Source organism: Corylus avellana, chromosome ca4 (genome assembly GCF_901000735.1).
Source record: "Corylus avellana chromosome ca4, CavTom2PMs-1.0".
Taxonomy (NCBI): Eukaryota; Viridiplantae; Streptophyta; class Magnoliopsida; order Fagales; family Betulaceae; genus Corylus; species Corylus avellana.
Window position 1 is genome coordinate 1,507,161 of NC_081544.1, and position 22,028 is coordinate 1,529,188.

The window sequence follows — 22,028 nt, forward strand, 5'->3', positions numbered from 1 at the left end:
TTCATGGTTCTCATATTTGAACAAAATGCCTAAAACCCAGCAAAAGTTACTTCTCCTAAGGAACTAAAACAAGATGTGAAAGAATCATATACAGGATTTTCAGAATGACGTATGTAAAAGCTGAAAAAAGGAAGAGAGAACCGAAAGAAGAATATAACAACCTTGTATCTCTTCATTTTCATTTTATTCTCGTGTTCCTGATTCAGATATGCACTCTCCACTTCTTTCCTTTGTTCTACTCCTGCAATATGGCCTTGACAAAATTTAGGGAAGATAAATCAAATAGTAACTAAAAATCATTTTTACTTCCATGTTTTGATAAAACATATTGACATTCCCCACTGGAATTTATTTTTTCACCTTTTGGACCAATGTTTTAATTAAGTGTATCATTAGTAACTTAGTAGAGCATCGGAGCAAACTTGAAATCTCCCACCAAATGCATGAAATTTCATGTATCGAGCCAACAGTTCTATAATACTAGCCACTGAAAAAAAAAAATTAAGAAACTATAGTTATTCTAAAATTCACACAATCTTTTCATTCATACAGTATTAATACAATGCTCTAAATTTAAGACACCTCACAGGGATACCTCACTACCTTCCAGAATAGGGACACTTGTCCCTTTCTCTCTAACACTCCCCCTCAAACTGGACCTTATCTATTGTATAAGCCTAGATTGTAACAATGTTCTAAATTTAAGACATTGTTAAATTTGTAACAATGTTCTAAATTTAAGACACCTCGCAGGGATACACTTTTTTTTTTCTTTTTTTTTTTTAATTCCTAGGCTTTGATACTATGTTAAGAAAATATAATTTTCTTTTATAAGTAATTGAAATTCATTAAAAAGAAAAATGACGCAACCCAAGTAGACAAAAAGCAAACAAGAAAAGCACCTAAATTAAAAAATTAAAAAAAAAAAACAAAAAACAAAACAAAACAAAACAAAACAAAAACACAAAAACAAAAACAAAAACAAAACAAAACAAAACAAAAAAAACAAAAACAAAAACAAAAACAAAACAAAAAACCAAAAAAAAAAAAAAAATTAAAGAAAAGAAGAACAAGAAAATCATGAAAACTATAATATAAAGACAATCATAGGCATTTGTCTAGTGGTAAAGGGTTTGGAAGAAAAGGCTTTTAGATCCACCATCATCCTCTCACACTCTTCAAAATTACAATCATTTCTTTCTCTCCTAATACACCACATTAAGCAATACGAGATCATCTTTCACATTGCTACACTTTGAAAAGTATCACATTGCCCACTCCAACATGCAAAGAGATCTACTACCCGTCAAGGTATTACCCTCTGTAACCCATGTAGGCCGATAAGGCATTAGCAATCTCGCAATGGAGTAGAAGGGGATCTACAGTTTTCCAACTCTTCTTGCACATGCAACTCCAATCTACCACTATGAGATGCCGCTTCCTTAAGTCATCCACATCAAGGATCTTTCCTAATGCGTAGGAGAAAGCAATGAACGCGGCTCTCAAGGGAACCTTATTCTTCCAAATACCCCTCCAAGGGAAAAGAGTATTGTCATGGGGAATTAGGACATATTAAACAATCTAACATCAATCAACCCTCTCTTGGAAGGGGCCCAACAAAGCTTGTGTTCATTGCCACGTCTCAATCTTATGGACTATAATAGACTGAAAAACGTGGTGAAGAAATCTACCTCCTAATCCTGCGCTGCTCTAATAATTTTTTTTTTTTTTTTGATTTGGCACCGGCTATCTGGAGCTTTGCTCTGACTAATCACTAGAAAGCTGTAAGTGATCTGCCACGAAATCATCCTTGAAGTGAGCAATACTGAATAACTCAGGAAAAGCTACATTAAGGGTCTGCTGCCCCTCACACCAGACATCATATCAAAATCTAATCTTAGAGCCATCACCCACCTCAAATATAGTATATCTAAAAGAACTTCCTGCAACTTTTCTGATATTTTTCCCTAGACCAACCCCATACAACCCATTAACCTCACTAGAACTCCACCCACCCCACGAGCTGTGATATTTACAATCCACTACCGCTCTCCACATAACCTCTCTCTCAAAATATAGTTATTATAATTCACACAATCCCTCATTCATACCCTAGTATTTATGAGAGTAAATATGGCTTTCTAGATTTAGGACAGCTCACACTACGACACCTCATAGGCACACCTAACTACCTTCTAGAATAGGGACACTTGTCCCTTTTCTCTCACACTTTTCTTCTTTCCTTTTCTCTTTTTCATTGTTGGGGGTCATGAGAAAAGGAATTCTATAAAGGTGAAGAATAAAGGGAGCGACCACGCACAACACCTAAAAGAAAGCAACACAAAGAACTAAACTTTCTTATTGGTAAGGTACACACCGGGTGGGTAGCAAACCCACAGCCTCCACCCCAATCTTGCACAGGAGGAGATGCCATTTGAGCTAGGGCACAATGGCACACCAAAAATAAAAAGGTCAATCCAGTAATATGTATCTAAAACATTATTAAGACAAACTCCCTACCATCAACAAAGTCTGCCACAATGCAAACAAGGATAAGTGAAAGAACATACTGTCAACTAATGAGTCAAAACCCACAAGAGTTGAATTTTTATTCCCTTGAACATGGAGCTTCTGGAATTGTTCTGGTAGAGAACAATCCATAACATCATCAGAAGCACCTAAACTAGAATGGTCAGCACTCAATAATGAATCCACAAAACCAGCCCTCCGATCATCCTCATTGTCTTCCATGTTGGCCGACGATTCCCCTGAAAGATTTCAAACGTTATAGCTGTAGCTAATTACTTCAATAACATGACAATTTGAATATCCTTATAAATAATATCATCTCACACTACTAGAGAAATTAATGAATACGCTAACATTGAAAAGGCTATTAATATATAAAGAATTCAAACAATTCCCAAAGTTTCAATTTTTTCAACTATACACCCTAGAGAGTAAAGAACAAAATGTCACCTTCCTTCCACTGCATAACAAGTGATGCGTAGGGCTCCGTAGTTACTAAGTGAACAGGGAGATCAGGAAACAGGTGACAAAGAGCAAATGCTGCCACTCTATTCTGCGCATCCTGTGACCAAAATGATTCATATAAGTAATATTCACAAACAGCCACCTGATATCCAACATGTGATTTAGTTTATAATGATGAATATAATAAAGTAATAACAAACAAGGTGGGACTTACGACCCATTGTACAAGTGGCATGCAAAAAAAAAGCCCTCAAAAAAAGATAATACCACCATTGGTGACAAAAATTAAGTCTTGGAAGTGGGGGAAGGGAGATGAGAGGACAAACCCACCAGAATCCAGGGTACAACCCACTTTGGCAGAAACCCCACTTAAACCCCAGATCAGGTTTAAGAATATTAACTCAAACCAAAATCTGCACATCCAAAGTCCACCAAAGCACTACAAAACTGTGTGCACATAAACACATATACTTTCAACTCTAAAGACAATAAAGATCACTTAAAACCCAACCTACCTGATTTGACATCTGGTAGAATACTTTCAAGCCCAAACACGTACATGGTTTATTTTCATTTCTAAAGACAACAAAGACCAATCAAGACCCAAACACCCCAATTTTACACCAGTATAAAAATTCCATACCCAAAAATGTGTATCCATAAGATCTTTTCCATTTCATTGCCAACATGATTAGTCAAAACACTAAAACAAATAGGACATTCAAAACACCACTAATCAACCCTGATTTCACATCAGGTATAAAAATAATAACACCCTAACTTGAAGGATCAATGTCTTAATTGACACACATTGAGGCTGCTAGAGACCACTGAACCTTATTGACAGACTTTAAGAGTGAGCTACAGAAAGAAGCATTTTGCCATATACATAAATACGTAGAATGGCGAGTGCTACAAAACTATAATTTAAAAAAGAACAAAAAAACTTGAAGTCCTGCTATAAAATGTGACACTAAAACCAAAGTGGACGAACTTTAACAGATTAACAATTAATGGCATACACGTTAAATGCATGTAAGCTGTCAAAATCTGCACCAATGTGTGTGTGTGTGTGCGCGCGTGTATGTACATACACGTGTGTGTGCATATATGTATATACACATGTGTGTGTGTGTGTGTGTGTGTATACATATATGTGTGTATATTATGAATATGCATAAGCATTATGGGGCATAGGGATAAGTGAGTACCTCAGCAGATTCAAAAGTTTCATCCTGATCTGGAAGCTGAAGGGTGATTAGCCCCCCAGCTTTTCTGCTCTTACCCCTCCCACTGGATCTACGCAAGACACTGACAGCATAAGAGAAACTACTTCTTTGACCCATCACTTTATTAAATTTTGGTGCTTCCCACCCTGACCTTTGACATAATTGATGAAGAACAGCCTTGGGAATTTTTTGTGGGTCCCCCTGTCATTGGTTAGATAATATCACAAAGTAACATGACAATCAGATTGAACTTTTGTTTTATAAGTAAATCAAATTCATTAAAAGCATAAGGGGCGCAACCCAAGTACATAGGAGAAAATCAAATAGAACTTGTCACAAATAGAAAGTAAACAAAAAGCATATGAGCCACATGAAAAGCACAAAGACAGAAACATTAAGCATTTTGAAATACAAATGTGGGCCCAAATAGATAAATATAGGGTTTTTATATGAGAAATGATTCATGTCAATATTTTTCCCATATTTTCTCCATCTCATCTTACAAATCAACCATTAGGGTTGTGGACTTAAGTGGACCCCCCAAATCTAATGATTGATGTATTGAATTTGTAGGATGATATGGGAAAAATATGGTAAAAATATTGACGTGAATCATTTCTCTTTTTATATGGTAAACAAAAATGTGGACATGCCCCACTTATTCTGATCACACATCAAATGTTATACTTTTCAGAATCTTCTAACTAAAAGTTACAGTACCAAACTAATTGAATTATAAATATTACTAACTGAATATGAAGAGTTAAAGCCTCACATCAACTAAGTTTGATTGTTTGTCAAATATTGCAGATTTTAATCATCAATATAAATTTTTTTTCCAGATGCCATCTAACAAAATTACCTTCTTCCAGATGCCATCTAACTTTTCCAAATTCTTTTCATTATTTAATTTTCTCATCTTTTCCTGCTTCTGTAGTTTCAAAACTTCAGGAGGTAAACCATCATTAGATGGGGCATCTTCGGAAAAGAAACCTCCAAGCTCTACCTCTTCTGACTCTTCCTTTGCAGCATGTTTTTCTTGAATAGGTGAACTAGGAGAAGATTTGATTGGAAACTCCTTTGAGCTACAGCAATCCATATCATTTCCATCAACTGCTGATTCATCTGCTTCCATAACAAAGGCCAAACCACCTTCAACATTGCATAATTGTTTTACCTCACAGTGCTCGAAAGCCGTAGAACTAGAAATCACGTTCCCAGATGCAGAACCAGAATCTCGTTCATTTTCAAATTCTGATGCCAAAATGTTATCTGATAGTCCTGCTCAGCAAAATTAAACAGTACATGAGAAAAAGTGCTGAATAACATAACTTTTATATAAATCAGAAAAAAAAAAAAAAAAATGTATAAGTCTTAACCTAGAGCAGACAATTCTTGCTTGAGTTTGCGGATAATATTGCCTGCCTGCTCCTGGCTTTTCTTATCCCTTTTTTCCTTGGCTTTCATTGCTTCCAACCGTGCAGCATGGTACTCTTTTGCAATAATATCATAAGACCTAGGTCCAGAGACCTATTGCATTAGATAAAAGATGAAAAGGGACAGTCAGCATCTTAAGGAACAGAGCAAAATTACTTTATATCATACCATAGAAACCTTCGTAGAGACCATCACAAAACAAAGAAAAACTATACTTTATCCATATAGAGCTAGTCATCATCGCTTTTAAACACACACACACACACAAGAGGAAGGGTCCATTGGCAGCAATGTAAAACTTCATTTGTTTGTTCCTTTCCATTAACTTTTTATAAGATTTATATGTAGACAAACCCAGCAATGGATTTATTTCTCCCCTTACCCATCATGCTTGCTGAATCTCAGCAAGAACTATTACACTGTCTTTTCCATTCCTTGTACACTCCACGTGATAACTACAAAAGCCAAAGATCACTATAACAATGATAGTTGGATCTCCAACCTTATCTATTAGCACAGCAAGAAACTTTTCATTTACCTAAGATCACTTGGGGCCTGTATGTGCAAGGAGAAATCAAGTGTCAAACCTATAAGGTAGCAAGATCCTACTACATAATAATAAATATTATGTTATTGCGTTGAAGAGCCTGACCTTCTTAGACATTATATCTTGGAATTCTTAAATGAAAGAACAAGATCTGGCTGCATTTAAAAGCATAGAAAGTAATGTTTGTAGCTAATGCTACACAAAACTAAAGTAAATTGTTGCTAAATTTACCCTGGTCACTAATCCTAAGCTCTTTCTTCAAAAGCATGACCACCAAAGTTAAGCTTAACTTTAAGGCTCCACTTGTTTTGACATTAAACATTTTCCTACTAAGAATATTTTTTTAAAGAAAATATTTCAAGGAAACTGATTTATTTTTAGTTGTTTAGTTGAGATCCTGGAAATATTCTTTTAGTGCTCAGTCGAACCACAAATATATATTTTACAACCCAAAAAAAAAAAAAAAAAAGGGGGTCAATAGGTAGTAGACATTATGGTGGTAGTGGGAGGAGTGACGGGGAAGGAGGGAGGTGGTGGTGGTGGTGGTGGTGGTGGTGTGGAGAAAGAGGGATCAAGCTGATGGGAACAGTGCAGAGAAAGGGGGATGGAGGTGATTGTGGCATGGAGGGGAGGGAGGGAAGTGGTGGTGGCGGCACAGGAGGGGGAGGTGGTGGTGGTGATGCGAGGGACTGCAGATGGGGGAGAGAGGTGATGGTGACAACACAGGGAAGTGGGGAGGGGAGGGAGTCGTGGCAATGCAAAAGACAGAGGCAAGGAGGTGGTAGTGGCAACAAAGAGGAGATGGGAGGAGGGAGGGAAAATAATCATGCAAAGAAGATAGCCCCTAATACCCACATAAAATATTGCCTCTGGCCTCTACACTCTGAAAGCATGTCCATTTTTGAGTTTATGATGTGCTATTCTGCTTTCCTTGTCTTTTTTATTAAACCCCATCCCACTCCTCCAAGTTTTCCTTTATGCTGAATACATTGAGGAAAAGCAGTTGGAAATCAAGGAAGTAGCATTCCTGACTTAAGAGAAATTCATCAAAGACAGTGCAATAATAATTTGAATCCGAGAATGGATTTCCCATTCCCATGCTCTAATGAAAATCCTACCAAATAGATAATCTTCAAAACATGCTGCTTTAGGCATCCCTATAATATGTCTCCTACCGTTTCTCACATTATGCAAAACAATTACTAATCTTTCCTGTTAAACACTAAGGCACAAAAGATATTGGTCAGATCATCCATCCATTCAGTAATTACAATGTGGCACAGATCCTTCCCACTATTGTACCCTGTGGCACAGATCTCTAAGCTAGTTAGACATGGAATACTTTCACCACCCAAATTAAAACTTGGACAACATCAAGTCATTCAATAAATATTATACACTTATTAGCAGCACTACTTGATTTGAGAGACAGAGAGAGCAGACTTTGAGGAGCTCAACCATGGGTTGATGTTTCCCCACTATAATAAAACAGAAATAATTATAGTATATAACCGTGGCAAACAATTGAAAGTACCTCCTCAAGGGAACCCTTGTCAACCACATCATCTTCCCAAGTTTTAGATTCATCCTGCAAATGACAGTAATTAATTCCTTCACAGCATGCACTATTTCCCATAAAAGAAAACCAACAGAAAAACTACGGAGGGGGGGATAACATAAGAGAGAGAGAAGTAAAGGAAAAAAAATCACAATTCACAATGAATTAGAGAACTAGTGGTGGATTCTCTTTTGTACCTAGTAAAAATAGGGTTTACTCATCAATTCTAGGTGCTCTATCACCAGTTGTGCAAATGGCCTCCTAACCAGTCAGCTCTGTTAGCAAGTCTGATGCAAGATCTTTAAATTTCGAATCCATTCAGGATTAGTTAATCATAAATTGATGTGGAATAGGTTTGGCAGTTGAGCTTCGCAGAACAGGAATTTGGGAATTTTAAAGGATTTTAAAGGTTTTATTAAAAAGTTCCAGATCTGGTTTGCTAAAGGCAGAAATCAGGTCTGACTTTAATGGCTTAAAGAAAAAACAAAAAAAAGGCCAAGGCAATTACACCTAGTGTTTCCAAATATATTATACCTATGAAGAAGGCAATTACGCCATCACAAACAAGCTTCTGAAGCTGCTCAAATTTCTTTGTATTTAACTCTTTAAATTTGAAAGACAACATAGGCCCTACATAGTAGGATTCTAATATAGAATCTAGATAATAAGTCAGGATACTAAGCTGGAAAACTGCTAAAAACTATAAATAAAGACCCAAAAACCAACCATTTGGTGAGTTAGAGGGGACAATTGGGAAATTGTGCTTCCATGAAAATATGGAGATTGGCTCCTTTGTGTTTAATGTAGTGTCTTTCGAGAGAGCGAAATGCAAGGAGTTTTGAAGATTGTCAGCATGGATTGCTAGAACTAAAGATCATGTTACAATCCCTTTATAAATGGGGAGTAGCATGGAACAGTTTGCCTATTTCTAATTTTTTTGAGTTTTTGGAGTTTTGTTCTTCTTTTTTTATACTTTAGGAGTTCTCTTGTATAATTCCTATGTACTAGGGTTGCACCCCCTCTGTAATTTAATTGAAATCACATTACTTATCAAAAAAAGATAAGTAAAAAAAAAAAATTGATAAGTAAAAAAAAAAAACCATAGTTAAAAACCCATAGGCCAGAACTACGGCCTATTACAAAGAATCTTAATACCCTTGAGCTAAAACCAAGAAACACAAACATTTTTTTTTTTTATAAGTAATGTTGCATATCTAAAGCGCAAAGGAGCGCAACCCTAGAACACAGGAAGTAACAAGAGAATGCTGAAAGACACCCCCAAGAAAAAAAAGAGGCCTAACAAACACCCCAAAGCGACACCCACAAACCAAAAGCCCTCAAAACCCACGCGAAGCACTACAACACAAGAATCTTGCCCTTCCTCCACCAAGAGGACGCACTTGCAATGCCATAGGTAACAAAGCTTTCTAAATTGGGAGCTCCCATCTACCTCTAGTCTTAGGACGCGCAACCTTCGCCTCCCAAACAAATGAAACACTAACATACTAAAATAGTAAAAACAAAGAATAAGACTCAACTCCACCCGAAAATGAACATGTGAGGCCCCAAAAGGCTAGTTGTATATCATCTACGAGATCACTTCATCTTAGTTCTTCAAGTCCTATCACCTCCACCTCTGCTTCAGCACTTAGTTGCGCTCAGTGCATCATTAATTATTCTTTTCAAGGAATGGCGCATTAAAAATAATGGAAGCATTGAGCACATTCTTTCCAGCAATCTCTATTTCTAAGGTTATGGTTTGGGGGAAGAGGAAGTCATTGAAAGGGAGTGAAGAAAAGAAATGGAGAAAATTGGTTTTCCTTTGTCAGATTGAAGTGGCAAGAAAGTGTCAGCCACATATGTGCTATCACCCAAAATGACTAGTCAATTTGGAACTTTCCTAGAATCACTTATAAAGCTCAGTTTCACATAGTAAGTAAACAATGTAGGACTTGGCACTCATGAGTGTCTTTATAAACCACAAACTCTATGTGGACTACTCATTTTCACAATATGGAGCCGAGGTGTTGCAAGAGGGGAGGAAAATGAAAGGATTTCCTTTCTATTTGGGACCACCACTTTGCCTACTCACTTCTGCAAGAAATTAAAGGAAGGTAAAAGAAAGTGTTTTCTTTTTTATTTGATTTGTATTAATTATTTTCTACAGCAAGGCCCACTATATGATTTCCTTCACTCCCCCCTCCCCTCTCCGATAACCAGACACAAAAGGTGCCATACCCTTTTTTATGCAGCATACTGCAAAAGGTTCAAGTAAAATGCAGCATGCTCCTTGACCTCTTTTTTTATAAGTAATTGAGATATCATTAAAAGCGTAAGGCGCCCCCATGTACACAGGAAATATATAAGAGAAGTCACCTAGCTAGTAAGGACAAAAAGAACAAGAAAATCATGATACTAATCACCAAAAGAGAAACATAAGCAGTAGTCCAAAAATACAAAGTGTTGAAAAATAAAGACTTAATCCCTTCCAAAGTCCTCTCGCGATCCTCCAAATCAAGATCTTATCCCCAACTAGGGTAGTAAATGAGCCATGCCAAGCCAAGTACTAGGACTTTGAGCTCGCTTGGAGGCTATAAAATTGATTTTTATGCTCAAAACTGAAGAATAGACAAGTAAAATGGCACTTCATTTTTAATAGTTGAAAAAAATGATTTGGAGGTCAGCCAATAAAACCTTTGCCCAAATCTAGCTTGAAGATATCTCAAACCACACAATCACGTGCAGAAATTAAAAAAGCAGCCACTTGAGTCTTGATAGAAAGATATATAACTTTCAACTTATTCTTCGCCTCTTCTATTCAATATAAAATAGAAACACTGAATTAAAAACAAGAAATTTCTTATATATTTAATTTCAATCCTTCCTTATGTATCTAGGGAAACACAATACCAAGTGTCGTTCACTGATATGTATTAAGCAATAGATAAAAATAAAAAAGAGAGTTTTAGCATCTTACCTCTTCTTGTTGTTCCATATATTGCCTGATCCAATCTGCTTGAGAAGGTTGGTGTAAGTCCAGAGTATCATCATCCCACTGCCCCTTGATCTTAACAGAAAATTCCGGGGCTTCCTCCTTAATCTCAGTTGACGGATCCACCGAAGGCGTCCAATCTTCCCGTGAATTCAATATGACACCAACAGAACCTGGCAGTAAAGGGTGGTAACATCAGTGCCCAAAAATCCAATTCCATTTCACTCAGCAATTGTAATCTAAAAATAACACCCAGCTACACTTCCACAATAAAACCAACATAATCATATCAAATTGAAACATACCTCCACGTGTGTGCAGAGAATTCCCACTAGCAAACTTTAACGGAAGCTCATTACCCGGCAAATTCAAGCATAACCAATCAAGAGCAGCCTCAAATGTGGCACCCTCCTACTCAATACAATCAAACACAGGACTTAATACGATGCACGCACAAGCAAAATAGTAAAATTGATGATACAAGGCCAATCTTAGGAAAGTATAAGAAATATACAAAAGCTACAATTTTTTGCCGGACATATTGAACTCCAAATGTGTCTTTATTTTATCTTCCTTCTGAATTTTCTCGGTAACCAAACAGAGTGAAGAATGAGTATGTAGCGTTACCTTGAGAGCGGAGAGAGCAAGTTCAATCTGATCATTGGTGAACCCTTCGCAGGAAAGGTTCTCGTAGACGGCCTTGAGCTTCTTGGCCTTCTGAGCCCTGGAGAGAGTATCGTCAACCGGCGCCGGAGCGGACCGGGCCGAGTTATTGACCAAGAGGCGGCGGAGCCGGCTCTCATTCTCGGCCGAAATCTGGAGCCTCGGACCGGACGACGAAGAAGACGACGAAGGTTGTGGTTTGGCTCTCGATGAAGAATTCGAATTCGAATTCGGCTTATTGCTATTGCTCTGCTTCTTCTTCTTCGGAGCCATTTCGCTTTGCCTTCTCACACAGTGAAAATGGAAGATGGTGATCAAGGTGGAGAAATGGAATCCAAAAACGACACCGTTTGTTTAAGTTAAACAAATTGTAAAAATATATAAAACTTTAAACTATATTTAAATATAATATTATACGCATTCAATCCACTAATTCTGACTATTAAAGGAAAAGAAAAGGCATATTTATTCCGTAAATGTTCGGAATAGGATGTATTATGCAGGGTCAGGATTCAAAGTCAGTATATCTAATGATATATAAAATTAATATTGACACTTTTTTTAAATGTTTATTTAAAAAAATAAGAATCATACAACAATTTTAAAAATTATGACTACGAAATAAAACTTTATAACATTCTCCCTGCACCCTAACCTATTATTTGACCATATAATATAACAAATTTAAATCAAGTTACAATGGATCACATGTCACATGAGCTCTTACGCAATCAATTATAACAAGGTTTAATTTTGAAAACTAATTTACTACTTAATTAACATCCAAACTCTAGAAAGAGAGCAAAGCAGAGTTAGGGGAAAGAGTTACGACTCCCTCATCTCCACCCCCTTTCTCTTTCTCCCTCCCCCCTCCCTTTTCCTGCATCCACTATAGATCGATCATGGCGCTTGTGTCAATAGTCCTCGAGGTGCTTTTTAGCGGCGTATGGCTAGCCAGCAATGGCGCGTGAAACGCATGAGAGTGTGTTGGTTTTTATTATTGTATTTTCGTTTTTTTAAATAAGAATGTATTATCCCTAAATCTGCTTTTAGTAGTGATCTATGAGGTAAAGTTTTATTTTCACGAATTAAGAATAACGGAATTAGTTTCCGGTCAGTCTTTTATTTTTTTATGATTATTTTTCTGAGAGTAAACCATAGACCGATGGGCGATGACGGATGAGTTATCAGCATAAAGAAGAATTGTCACTATGGTAAAAACAACAAAGGAGATTGCGATTAATAAAGCACTAGTAGTAAAGATTAAAAAATAAAAAAAGCCAGGGAATCAAGAACCTGGCAACGGATAGAGACGTGATTCGCCGAAATTTACTGTAAATCTAAAACTAATTGTGATGAGGACTTTTCATAGATATTGTCTTATAATAGCTTGAGAGACTATTGTATATGTCATAGATAATATTTGAGTTGTGAAAATTTCAAATTATATTTTTGGCATTGTACAAAACATTTTGCCTCATTTGATTGTTATATCAATGAAGAGATAATTCGTTAAAAAAAAAAAAAAAAAAAAAAATCCAAATATACTTACGGGTGTGCGTTTGAGGAGCTTAAGAGTGTGTTTAACACTAAAAAAATCAAATTGATAAAAAAAATTTAAAAAAAAAAGGGGTCAAAACTCACTTTTGGCAAAGGCTTAAAAATGAAATTTTTGCAAAAAAAAAAAAAAACGATTTTTGACTTAAAAACTCAATTTCTCAAACACAATCTCAAACATAATATTATGGTCTATTTGAGTGTGCATTTGACACTCAAAAAGTCTATTTTTTATTTTTTATTTTTAAAAAGTCTTAATTTAGTAGAACAATTAAAAGCACTTTTAAGGGGCAAAAAAATAAAAATAAAAAATGCTCTTAATGGCAAGGTGTTAGAAAATAAATCGTAAGTAAATACGATATCCACATGTACCGTCTTTATTTTCTTATTTGAAATATTCATGCATGTGCACTTATTTTCTTATTTGATTTTTTTTTAATAGATGGAATGTCTATCTTTCTTTGTACATCCATCACATGTTTTCTAAATTGGATTGAAACAAATTATTTGATTATATTGTATTTAAGCACTGTATTTACTGTTTAAACTTGTTGTTGGAGAGTTTACCTTTTTCTTTTTCTTTTTTTTTTTCCTTTTAATTTTTTGTTCATATTAAATAGGAAGAACAAAAAAAAAAGAGAGAAGAGAATAGGAAAAAAAAAAACAGACACCTGGCCTACAAATGATCAGCGTACGGGTGGGGTACGAATGGTTGGTTGTCTGGTTAACCGGTCATCCTCGTCGATCGATCTTTGTCTTAGCCTTGAAACAACAGTTTCCCACTTCCCTTTCATTGCTCTCTTCCAACCTGTGTAGTAAAAGCAAAGAAAACCCAAACCTAACCAACTATCAAATATTCCAATTCCCTCTACTTCTCCTCCATGCACAACATTCCCACTTCCACCATGGAAGAAGAACCCCATTCTCTCCCTGAAAATCAACCAACACTAGACTATAGCTCCACCGTCGACACTTCCAGCCCCTTCCGCTCCGTCAAAGAAGCCGTAGCCATCTTCGGCGAGAGGCTTCTTACCGGAGAAATATACTCTCCAAAACCATATAATGCAAATTATGTTCCAAAGCAAGAAACTGCATGGAAATATTTCTCACCAAGTCCCACTCCAAAACCTAAAGTAGAAGATAATGAAAACGTGCTTTTTGACACTCTAAAGAGGCTGGAGGCCGAGCTTGAGGAAACGAAGGTGGAGTTGAAGCTGTTGAAGGAGAGAGAGTCGGAAACTGAGGTTGCATTGGCCTCGCTGAACGCTGAGCTTCACAAGAACATGTCGAAGCAGGCCCAGGCCGAGGCGGCGGCTGCGGCAACGAGAGCGGCGGGTGTTGAGAGAGCAAATAGCGGCATAAGAGAGGAGGAGAGGAGGAGTGAGATGATGATTAGGATGGAGGACTCGCCCACTTTGGCTCAGATATTACGTCTTGGCGGGGAAGGATATTTTGGAGGGAAACAGGAGAGGAAGACGATGAAGAAGAAGCCCATTATTCCTTTGGTGGGAGATTTGTTTTCCAGGAAAAAAAGATCTTCTAGTGCTCTGAATAACCATCTCTATTCATCTCCCCACTTGTATCATTGAAATCGTGTATGTCCCCCCTCTAAATGTTGATTTGTTTTCTTAAAAAAAGATTTGTTTTCTTTCTTCTTCTTTTTGTCCTTCTTTCTTTCTTTTGGCCTAAGATAAGAACATTTGTTCTGATTTCTGAAAATATGAATGCAAAGGTTATTTATAGCTGTTCAACTATCTAAAATTTCATGTTCTATATTTTGCAGTGATATATGCAAATTGTATACTCGATCAATATCAGTTTCTAAATATATATATATATATATAAGGAAGAGTAAAACTCTTCATCACACTTATTTATCGCATATATATATATATAATATTAGCTAATGCAACATATTTGAAATGATTTTTTATTTTTATTTTTTATGTTGATAATATAATAAGTCATTTAAAACACATCATGTAATGTGTCGGTATCATCTCATATAGACTTATATTGAATCTTATTCTATCTTTGAGTTATATCATTAAACTAGCTAGTTATTAAGTCATTTTAACGAAAATGAGAGCTCCTTCTTTATTAAGTCATTTTAATGAAACTAGTTATTAAAATGAAAACTAGTTATCATTAAACTAGTTATTAAGTCATTTTAATGAAAATGAGAGCTCCTTTATTAACTTTCTTCCTCCTAGAGACTCAAAGATGGTGGTTGATGCCGTGAAATCGATGGGGAAGATGCCAGCAGACGAAGACATCTAATAGCTGATCATATTCGAACTAATCTGTATGGGTTTCAGCAATGGCAGATGGTGCATGTACGTAGAACTGCTAATCGTGTAGCTCATGCTCTGGCAAGGGTTGCTGTAAAGCAAGGTATCGAAAGGATGTGGATTGGGGAAACCCCAGATTGTATTGCTACGATTATTGTCGCTGAGCAACTTAGCTCTACCATTTGATTTTAATGAGAATGCAGTCCAATATTCTTATCAAAAAAAAAAAATTTCTTCCTCCTAAATTTCAAGGACTTAAGAGGGAAATTTCAAGGATCCTAAATTTCGATCGGTACCTTGGCACGTGGTAAACAATTCTAACACCAAAAAAAAGAAAAAAAAAAAAAAAAAAAAAACATCATGATTGTTTAAGATATTGCAAAGAATATGGACTTTTTTTTTTTAATGGAAATCTAAGATTTCATTGATTAAAGATTACGAGCATAAACCTCTTATAGAGCAGAACAAAAAACTCTTACATCACAAAACATAAAGTTCTGCAAAAATCATAGCTACATGCTATGATGTTACAAATTAAGTCATAGATACAAACAAAAATTCTTACAATCAAGTGCTATCTATTACTTAAATCTTCTGTTAATCCATGTACAAATTAAATACGGTTAAAGAAACCCCTCACACCTAATTATCGATGCCGTGAGAAGTAATCTCTCATATCTAATTATTCCTCCTTACTCATGAGGACAGATCTAGAGATAATAAACTTCTTATTCAAAACAAAAAACACAAACAAACAACCAACAAGCAACAACGGCGAATGAGAAAATGAATGGCACAACACGATGAAATGTGGATGGACGCAGAGCGGAAGAGGCCAAAGTTACTAATGAAGAAGATAGCATATTTGCTACCACCTGCAAAGAATATGGTTTTAAACAGGACAAGATGACGAAAAATCATGTGGTTAAACCAACTAGTAAATAATAACTTTTAGTGAAGTATATTCATTTAGATAGTAGATACCAATGTTTTATACTCAACTTTCTCTTTAAAATTGACTTTAAATCTACTGCTAAAGGATATTATTATGGTTTGGTCGATTAATCTAAAGAAATTTTGGACTGAAAATGCAAAGCGAAATATGTGAAATTTTTTATAAAAGTTTGTTTTTTTTTTACATACCCACCTAAGAGGGTGATTCAAATTAGTAATATTTACTTTATTAAACGTGGTTCTAACCGATTGAACTACCTTTTAACTTTTTTCTAATTTAGAAAAAAGTTAAAAAGTAGATTTAAAACGGAGAGATTAAATTGAAATCACGTCATTTCTCATAGATTTATTTAAAATTTTCCAAACATTTTTAACGAGAATAATTTCACTTCGGAGGGAGGAAAAAATAAATAAAATACAAGGTTCGGAAAAATAGATAAGGGGAAAGAAAGAAAGAAAAATAACAAGAAAAAATCAGCGGCGCCAAATAGCGAGGAAGATACCCGAGAGACCGAGATTGATTCCCTCTTTTGGCATTGTTTGTTTGCCAAGAAACTGAGGGAAAGAAACGAATAGAAAAGAAAAGAAAAGCAAAAGCAAAAGCGAGGATTGGAGTAGAAGAGATGCAAGCTGTGGTGGTGAATACGCCCTCATACTGCGGCAGGGCTCAGCAAGTCCTAGAATCTCTCTCCTCTTCTTCACGCCCCTCCTCCAAGGTCTCTCTCTCTCTCTCAATAATTTTCTCTATCCCCTTTTTTTTAATCTAATTTTAAGATAAATAGGATCAGTTTTCTAATCGTACAAAACTTCACAGAACTCGAGCTTGTTTGGCACGCATCTATCTATCGCGAGGGGACATAATTCACTGCGGCGAGGCTCATGTCGTTCTGTTCCATTTCGTTTCCCTTCACGTTCACGCAGCTCCGGTAAGCTTTTATTTCTTTGAATAATTATATATGTTGTTTTCTATGTGATTTTGTTGACTGTGCTATTGAACTTGAGTATTTCTACCTAGTTACGCATTTGAAGGAATTAATTAATTGTTTTTTATTTACACATGGTTAAGCTCTTAAGCGTTGATTTTGATGTTTGGAAGACTTCTTAAGTTTTTTCATTGAATCAAATCTCTCTTGTGATTGTGGAATTTGGAAAACCTAAAACGTTTCAATTCCAACCCTAATTCTGAGTGGATGTATGCACATTCTTCGAAAAAGAAAGAGTGCAAATTACACATAGTGTCACCAAGTACTGGACCGTGATTATGAGCATATCTTTGTGTTGTAGATACTAGGAATTCGGGCCATTCATAACTTTCAACATGCTAGAAATGCCTCGAGACAGTGGCTTTAGCTTAGGTGTTTTTTTTTTTTTTTATTGTGTGTGTGTGTGTGACTAAACTTTAGCTTAGTTTTTTCAACTTTCAAGCTAGTTTTGATTGTTTAATGTACCGAGAGATATTCTTGTGGTTGATTTGTTAAAAATTCAATCTTTGTTTTCCTTTGTCCGTTCACATAGAAGTTAGTTCCACTATAGGAACAATGCAAAAGCCATGCTAGTTGTTAATGGTGATCATGGTTTTGAATATGTCGTTTTGTGTGTTAAATCAATATGTCGTTTTGGGAAATTGTCATGTATCTTTCTTATATTAAATTGGCCTTGATTATAGACAATAATCAGAAAAAGTCAGCAAGATATTGGGGAAGTTAGACCAGGTAAAAAAATATTTCAAGATTTTAGGCTGTCCAATTTTACTGTTAAAATATTGCAACCTTAACAAGCAGTTTCTTGGTCCAAGTATGAGAACAAAAAAAGAAAACCAAGTTATTCAGGTTCTCTAGGGACATACAACTTAGAAGGCCCCTACAGGAAGCCACTTAAACGAAAGTTCAAGAGAAGAGAGGATCAAGCTACTTTAGCGATAGATAGAAGAGAAGGAGCGAAGCCACTTTAGCCGAAGTTCCGGATAGAAAAGCAACTAAATCGATAGTTATTTTTTATTTATCTGTAATGAGATGTTTTTGTCATTTGTTGTTGCGGAGGTGTTTAGGACATTTTCGGGTTGGCCATGAATTCCCTTTTCCTTTTTTTTTTTTTTTTTTGGTGAGTGAATTCCCTTTTCCACTTCTAACGTATTGGATCTGAAAAGTTTCTTTATTTTCAAATTGTACAGTTGTGAAGGCTGTTGCTACTCCAAATTCAGCAGTGGAGTTGCCACTAACTTCAGAGAATGTTGAGAGTGTATTGGATGAAATCCGACCTTATCTAATTGCAGATGGGGGCAATGTGGCATTACATGAGATCGATGGCAATGTTGTGCGGTTGAAGCTACAGGGAGCGTGTGGTTCCTGCCCAAGTTCTGTTATGACAATGAAAATGGGCATTGAGCGTCGATTGATGGAAAAAATGCCTGAAATAGTGGCAGTGGAACCAATAGCCGATGAAGAAACTGGCCTTGAGCTGAATGAAGAAAATGTAGAGAAGGTAATTTCTCATTTCCAGTAATTACTCCTGTGTTATGTTTAACTATTACAGCCTTTGGAGCTCTTAGACCTTCATCCACTTTGCTTTGTAATTTTTTTCTCACATACCAACCATCTACATAGACTGATGTAAACTTGCTCCATTTAATGATACTACTCATAGAAGAGGGTGAGACAGTGTAAGAGTTGGTACCTGGTGAAGGATATGAAAGGAAGCCATATTTCACCTGGCCTGAATGAGAGAGAGGGCAAATGAAGGAGATATGGTAGTTGAAATTGTTGCGAGTTTTGCATGAATTGGATGTGGTGGAATAATAGTCTATTTTGTCAGATTGTCCCTCAACTACTAGGGTTTTTGAAAATGATTGCAGCACTCCAACAAAAGCATTCATTTTTGCTTTAATGTTTTGTCTAGCTTATCTTGATTTCTATTAATTCCTTCATTCAACTATTTAATTTCCTTTCCATTCTTGAAAGGCAAGGAGTCCTAGATTAGGTTACTCTTTGTTTAAAATTCCTTGCCTTCGGTGCTTCAAGCTGCAGTGTAGCTTCTAATGTATAATTGTTTCTAATCCTAGGGAAGAAAAGTCCAAAAAATGCACCTCTACTTTATGTCAACATTGTGTTTACAGTTCATACTGGAAGCTGTCTGGCGAATGGATATGGCAGTTCATTAGAAGTTACAATTTGTCTACATTCTTGGCTGAGCCACCATGTTCCCCTTTTAGTGGCATATTTCTTTGGTTTGCTAAATTCAATTTCAGTTTTATATATGACCCCCATTACCCATCTCAAAATTTAGCTGGACCAAAGGATGGCCATAGAAATAGTTGGGAAAATCCCGTTGATGAAGAAATTTATATGATTGAGTGCTAAATCAACTCAAGAGATCCTTATTCAAGCTCTGCAGTTGTTACATGCATCTGCATTACCATTTGGATCAACCTAGGGCCACTGCTAACCTGCTAACTCCTCATTGATCAAGAAATGTATAAAGCAGAAAGAATTGATATCTAAAAGGTTCATATGCTGTAACATGTGTCTTACCAAGTGATTGGACGCAAGATACGGAAGCCATACTGATGTTATTAAGAGGATCTTTGTTGGTTTTCAAGTAGTTTTTTTATGGTGAGGCACTGATGAATTTTATTGAAAGGCCAAAGCAATCATTGTAGGGCTTTGTTAAGAACTTTGTGACTTGGAAGAACTACATTTATAAATAGTTGAAAGGATGCATTATCAATCCACTTAAATAAGATTCTCTTATGCCTTGAGTGTGATCTTGAAAAGTGAAGTTCTGCCGAAAATTCTCCTCTGATGCTAGAATTGTTATGTGGGCTCCCCACCATCTATGAAAGATATTGATTTGAATGCTTGTTGACTCAAGCTTGCTTACAACCAGTTGATGTTGCTTACTCCAATAGCAGGGTTCCCTCCTTTCAATCATGGATAGGATTTCAGACCTCAAAGTTTGGACCCAGGGAAAATAGAAGTGATAGCATACAGATTTTCTGTTTTTTTGGTATTGTTGACAATTGAAAGGTTATTTGATTCAGAAGTGGTTCCTCATCCGTTCAGTGCAAAGGATCACAGTCATTGAGAGTAATTGAAATACGTGACACTACTAAAAGGATGTTCAATAAAGATGAGAACATTAGACAAAAATTAATTCCCTGTTCTCTCACTACCTCTTTGGGAATATCTATTTTCTACCCTTTTTGTCCTCTTTTTTTTTTTTTTTTTCTTTTTGGTCTCTACTGGATTTTAAAATCCTCTTACAGAAATTTAACGCCTTTTTCTTTATTAGTATGGCTTATTTGGTTTCTGCAGAACCTGCATCCTTGGTGTCACTGTGAATGAGAACTTGATTGTTACTAATTTTTTCTTTTCAGTAATACGTGTTTGCAGATTTATACACTCATATTCAAGTAGTAGTATCTTCCCCCCCAAACCCCAACCCCCCACAACCCTCTCTTTTTTATAGGTTTATAGATGCTTAATATATACTTATAATCTATTTCAGGTGCTCGAAGAAATAAGGCCCTATCTAGTTGGGGCAGCTGGTGGATCTCTTGAACTTGTAGGAATTGAAGAGCCAATAGCCAGAGTTCGGATAACAGGACCAGCTGCAGCGGTGATGACCGTTCGGGTGGCTGTTACACAGAAACTTCGGGAGAAAATCCCAGCCATCGCAGCCGTTCAACTTCTGTAAAATCCTTGGTAGAAACCAAAAGAAATACTTTTAATTGTATTCTTGCGATTTTTTGCCTCAAGTCTCTTGCAAATAAAGAGTGTATAGAACTCTGTAAAACCTTGGTGGGAGTTTCATAGAATATGTACAGTTTACATGAGCAAGTTGTTGTTAGTGGAAAAGTAAGAGCCGAAATACGTAGGCTGTAATCTTAGCCATTTCCATGTCTAACTTGTTATATTTGTTTTGATCTTATAAACCCAAAGCTCCTAGTATATGAATTGAGACCTTCAAAAGAGACTCGCGTTCAATCATATGGGGACTGCTATTGATAGAACTAACAATGCAAAAGAAATATGCCGAATTTGGTTTTGCATATTGTTTAGGGACAAGGTTTTCCTCCATTTTGGGTCAAAAGAATTTTCCTCACTCCATTCTATTGAATTGACATGTATTTAAAATACGAGTGATTCAGTATAATAGATTTGGTTTGAATTTGGGCAATGTAATAGTCTGAATTGGAGAAATTGGATTTTGGAAGAAATTTCTTTAACCTAGTTTGGACTTGGGAATGACTTGCTCCTTCATAAGTAATAGATTTAACATATTTATGCATTTTGGATATATATATATATATCAGTTTAATAGACTAAATTGGAAGAATTATAAAATTTCTTCGAACTAGTGGAATAAAAAACGAGGAAATGGAGATTCTAGATATAAACGATACAAACGCCTTGTAGCAGAGGTAAAAAAAACACTGAAAATTCCACTTCCGATTGAAAGAAGCTCATGCAAAAATTGTCAAAGCAAATTCAGTGCACCATAATTGCAGGGGCTTTATCACTCGGCAGGCACAATCTGGTCATCTAAATCAAAAGGCTACACGGTGGTTCACTTTGCATTAGTGCCGAAAACCTGAATGATCAAATTTTTCTTGCATCCAAACATATTTGAGCATGTAAAATACTGTAAAAGGCTAAAGCTCAAATTAGTTCCTTTAGAATATTGGAAAGTATCGTTTGCAATGTTTATGTTTTTCTTCTTTGAACAATATTTTTTAATAATAATAAAAAAAGGCAAAGCCCTCACACGTGGAAAGTATACAAGAGCCGACGCCATTTGCAATGTTCAT

General features: G+C 36.0%; 3 protein-coding genes across 3 annotated transcripts in view; 2 read left to right on the forward strand and 1 right to left on the reverse strand.

Annotated features, from left to right (window-relative positions):
* The window catches only part of LOC132177269 (DExH-box ATP-dependent RNA helicase DExH7, chloroplastic), a 42,406-nt gene extending 30,690 nt beyond the window's left edge, over window positions 1–11,716 (reverse strand). The window contains exons 1-10 of the mRNA XM_059589520.1: window positions 11,385–11,716; window positions 11,063–11,168; window positions 10,743–10,930; window positions 7,742–7,795; window positions 5,603–5,753; window positions 5,086–5,504; window positions 4,206–4,424; window positions 2,980–3,091; window positions 2,571–2,768; window positions 162–241 (exon numbers count right to left, since the gene is read on the reverse strand). Of these exons, the coding sequence (XP_059445503.1) occupies window positions 162–241; window positions 2,571–2,768; window positions 2,980–3,091; window positions 4,206–4,424; window positions 5,086–5,504; window positions 5,603–5,753; window positions 7,742–7,795; window positions 10,743–10,930; window positions 11,063–11,168; window positions 11,385–11,693 (1,836 nt within the window). The 5' untranslated portion in view covers window positions 11,694–11,716. The remainder of the gene's footprint in view (window positions 1–161; window positions 242–2,570; window positions 2,769–2,979; window positions 3,092–4,205; window positions 4,425–5,085; window positions 5,505–5,602; window positions 5,754–7,741; window positions 7,796–10,742; window positions 10,931–11,062; window positions 11,169–11,384) is intronic.
* Window positions 11,717–13,852: 2,136 nt separating this feature from the next.
* Window positions 13,853–15,434, forward strand: LOC132179552 (WEB family protein At3g51220). Its single transcript, XM_059592290.1, has 2 exons — window positions 13,853–14,572; window positions 15,191–15,434. The coding sequence occupies exon 1, from the start codon at window positions 13,859–13,861 to the stop codon at window positions 14,564–14,566; it is 708 nt and encodes a 235-aa protein (XP_059448273.1). The 5' UTR covers window positions 13,853–13,858; the 3' UTR covers window positions 14,567–14,572; window positions 15,191–15,434.
* Window positions 15,435–16,676: 1,242 nt separating this feature from the next.
* LOC132178607 (nifU-like protein 2, chloroplastic) lies at window positions 16,677–21,191 on the forward strand. The gene is made up of 4 exons (XM_059591067.1): window positions 16,677–16,938; window positions 17,037–17,148; window positions 18,393–18,703; window positions 20,726–21,191. Exons 1-4 carry the CDS (start codon window positions 16,846–16,848, stop codon window positions 20,912–20,914), a joined length of 705 nt encoding a protein of 234 aa, XP_059447050.1. The 5' UTR covers window positions 16,677–16,845; the 3' UTR covers window positions 20,915–21,191.
* Window positions 21,192–22,028: the final 837 nt, after the last annotated feature.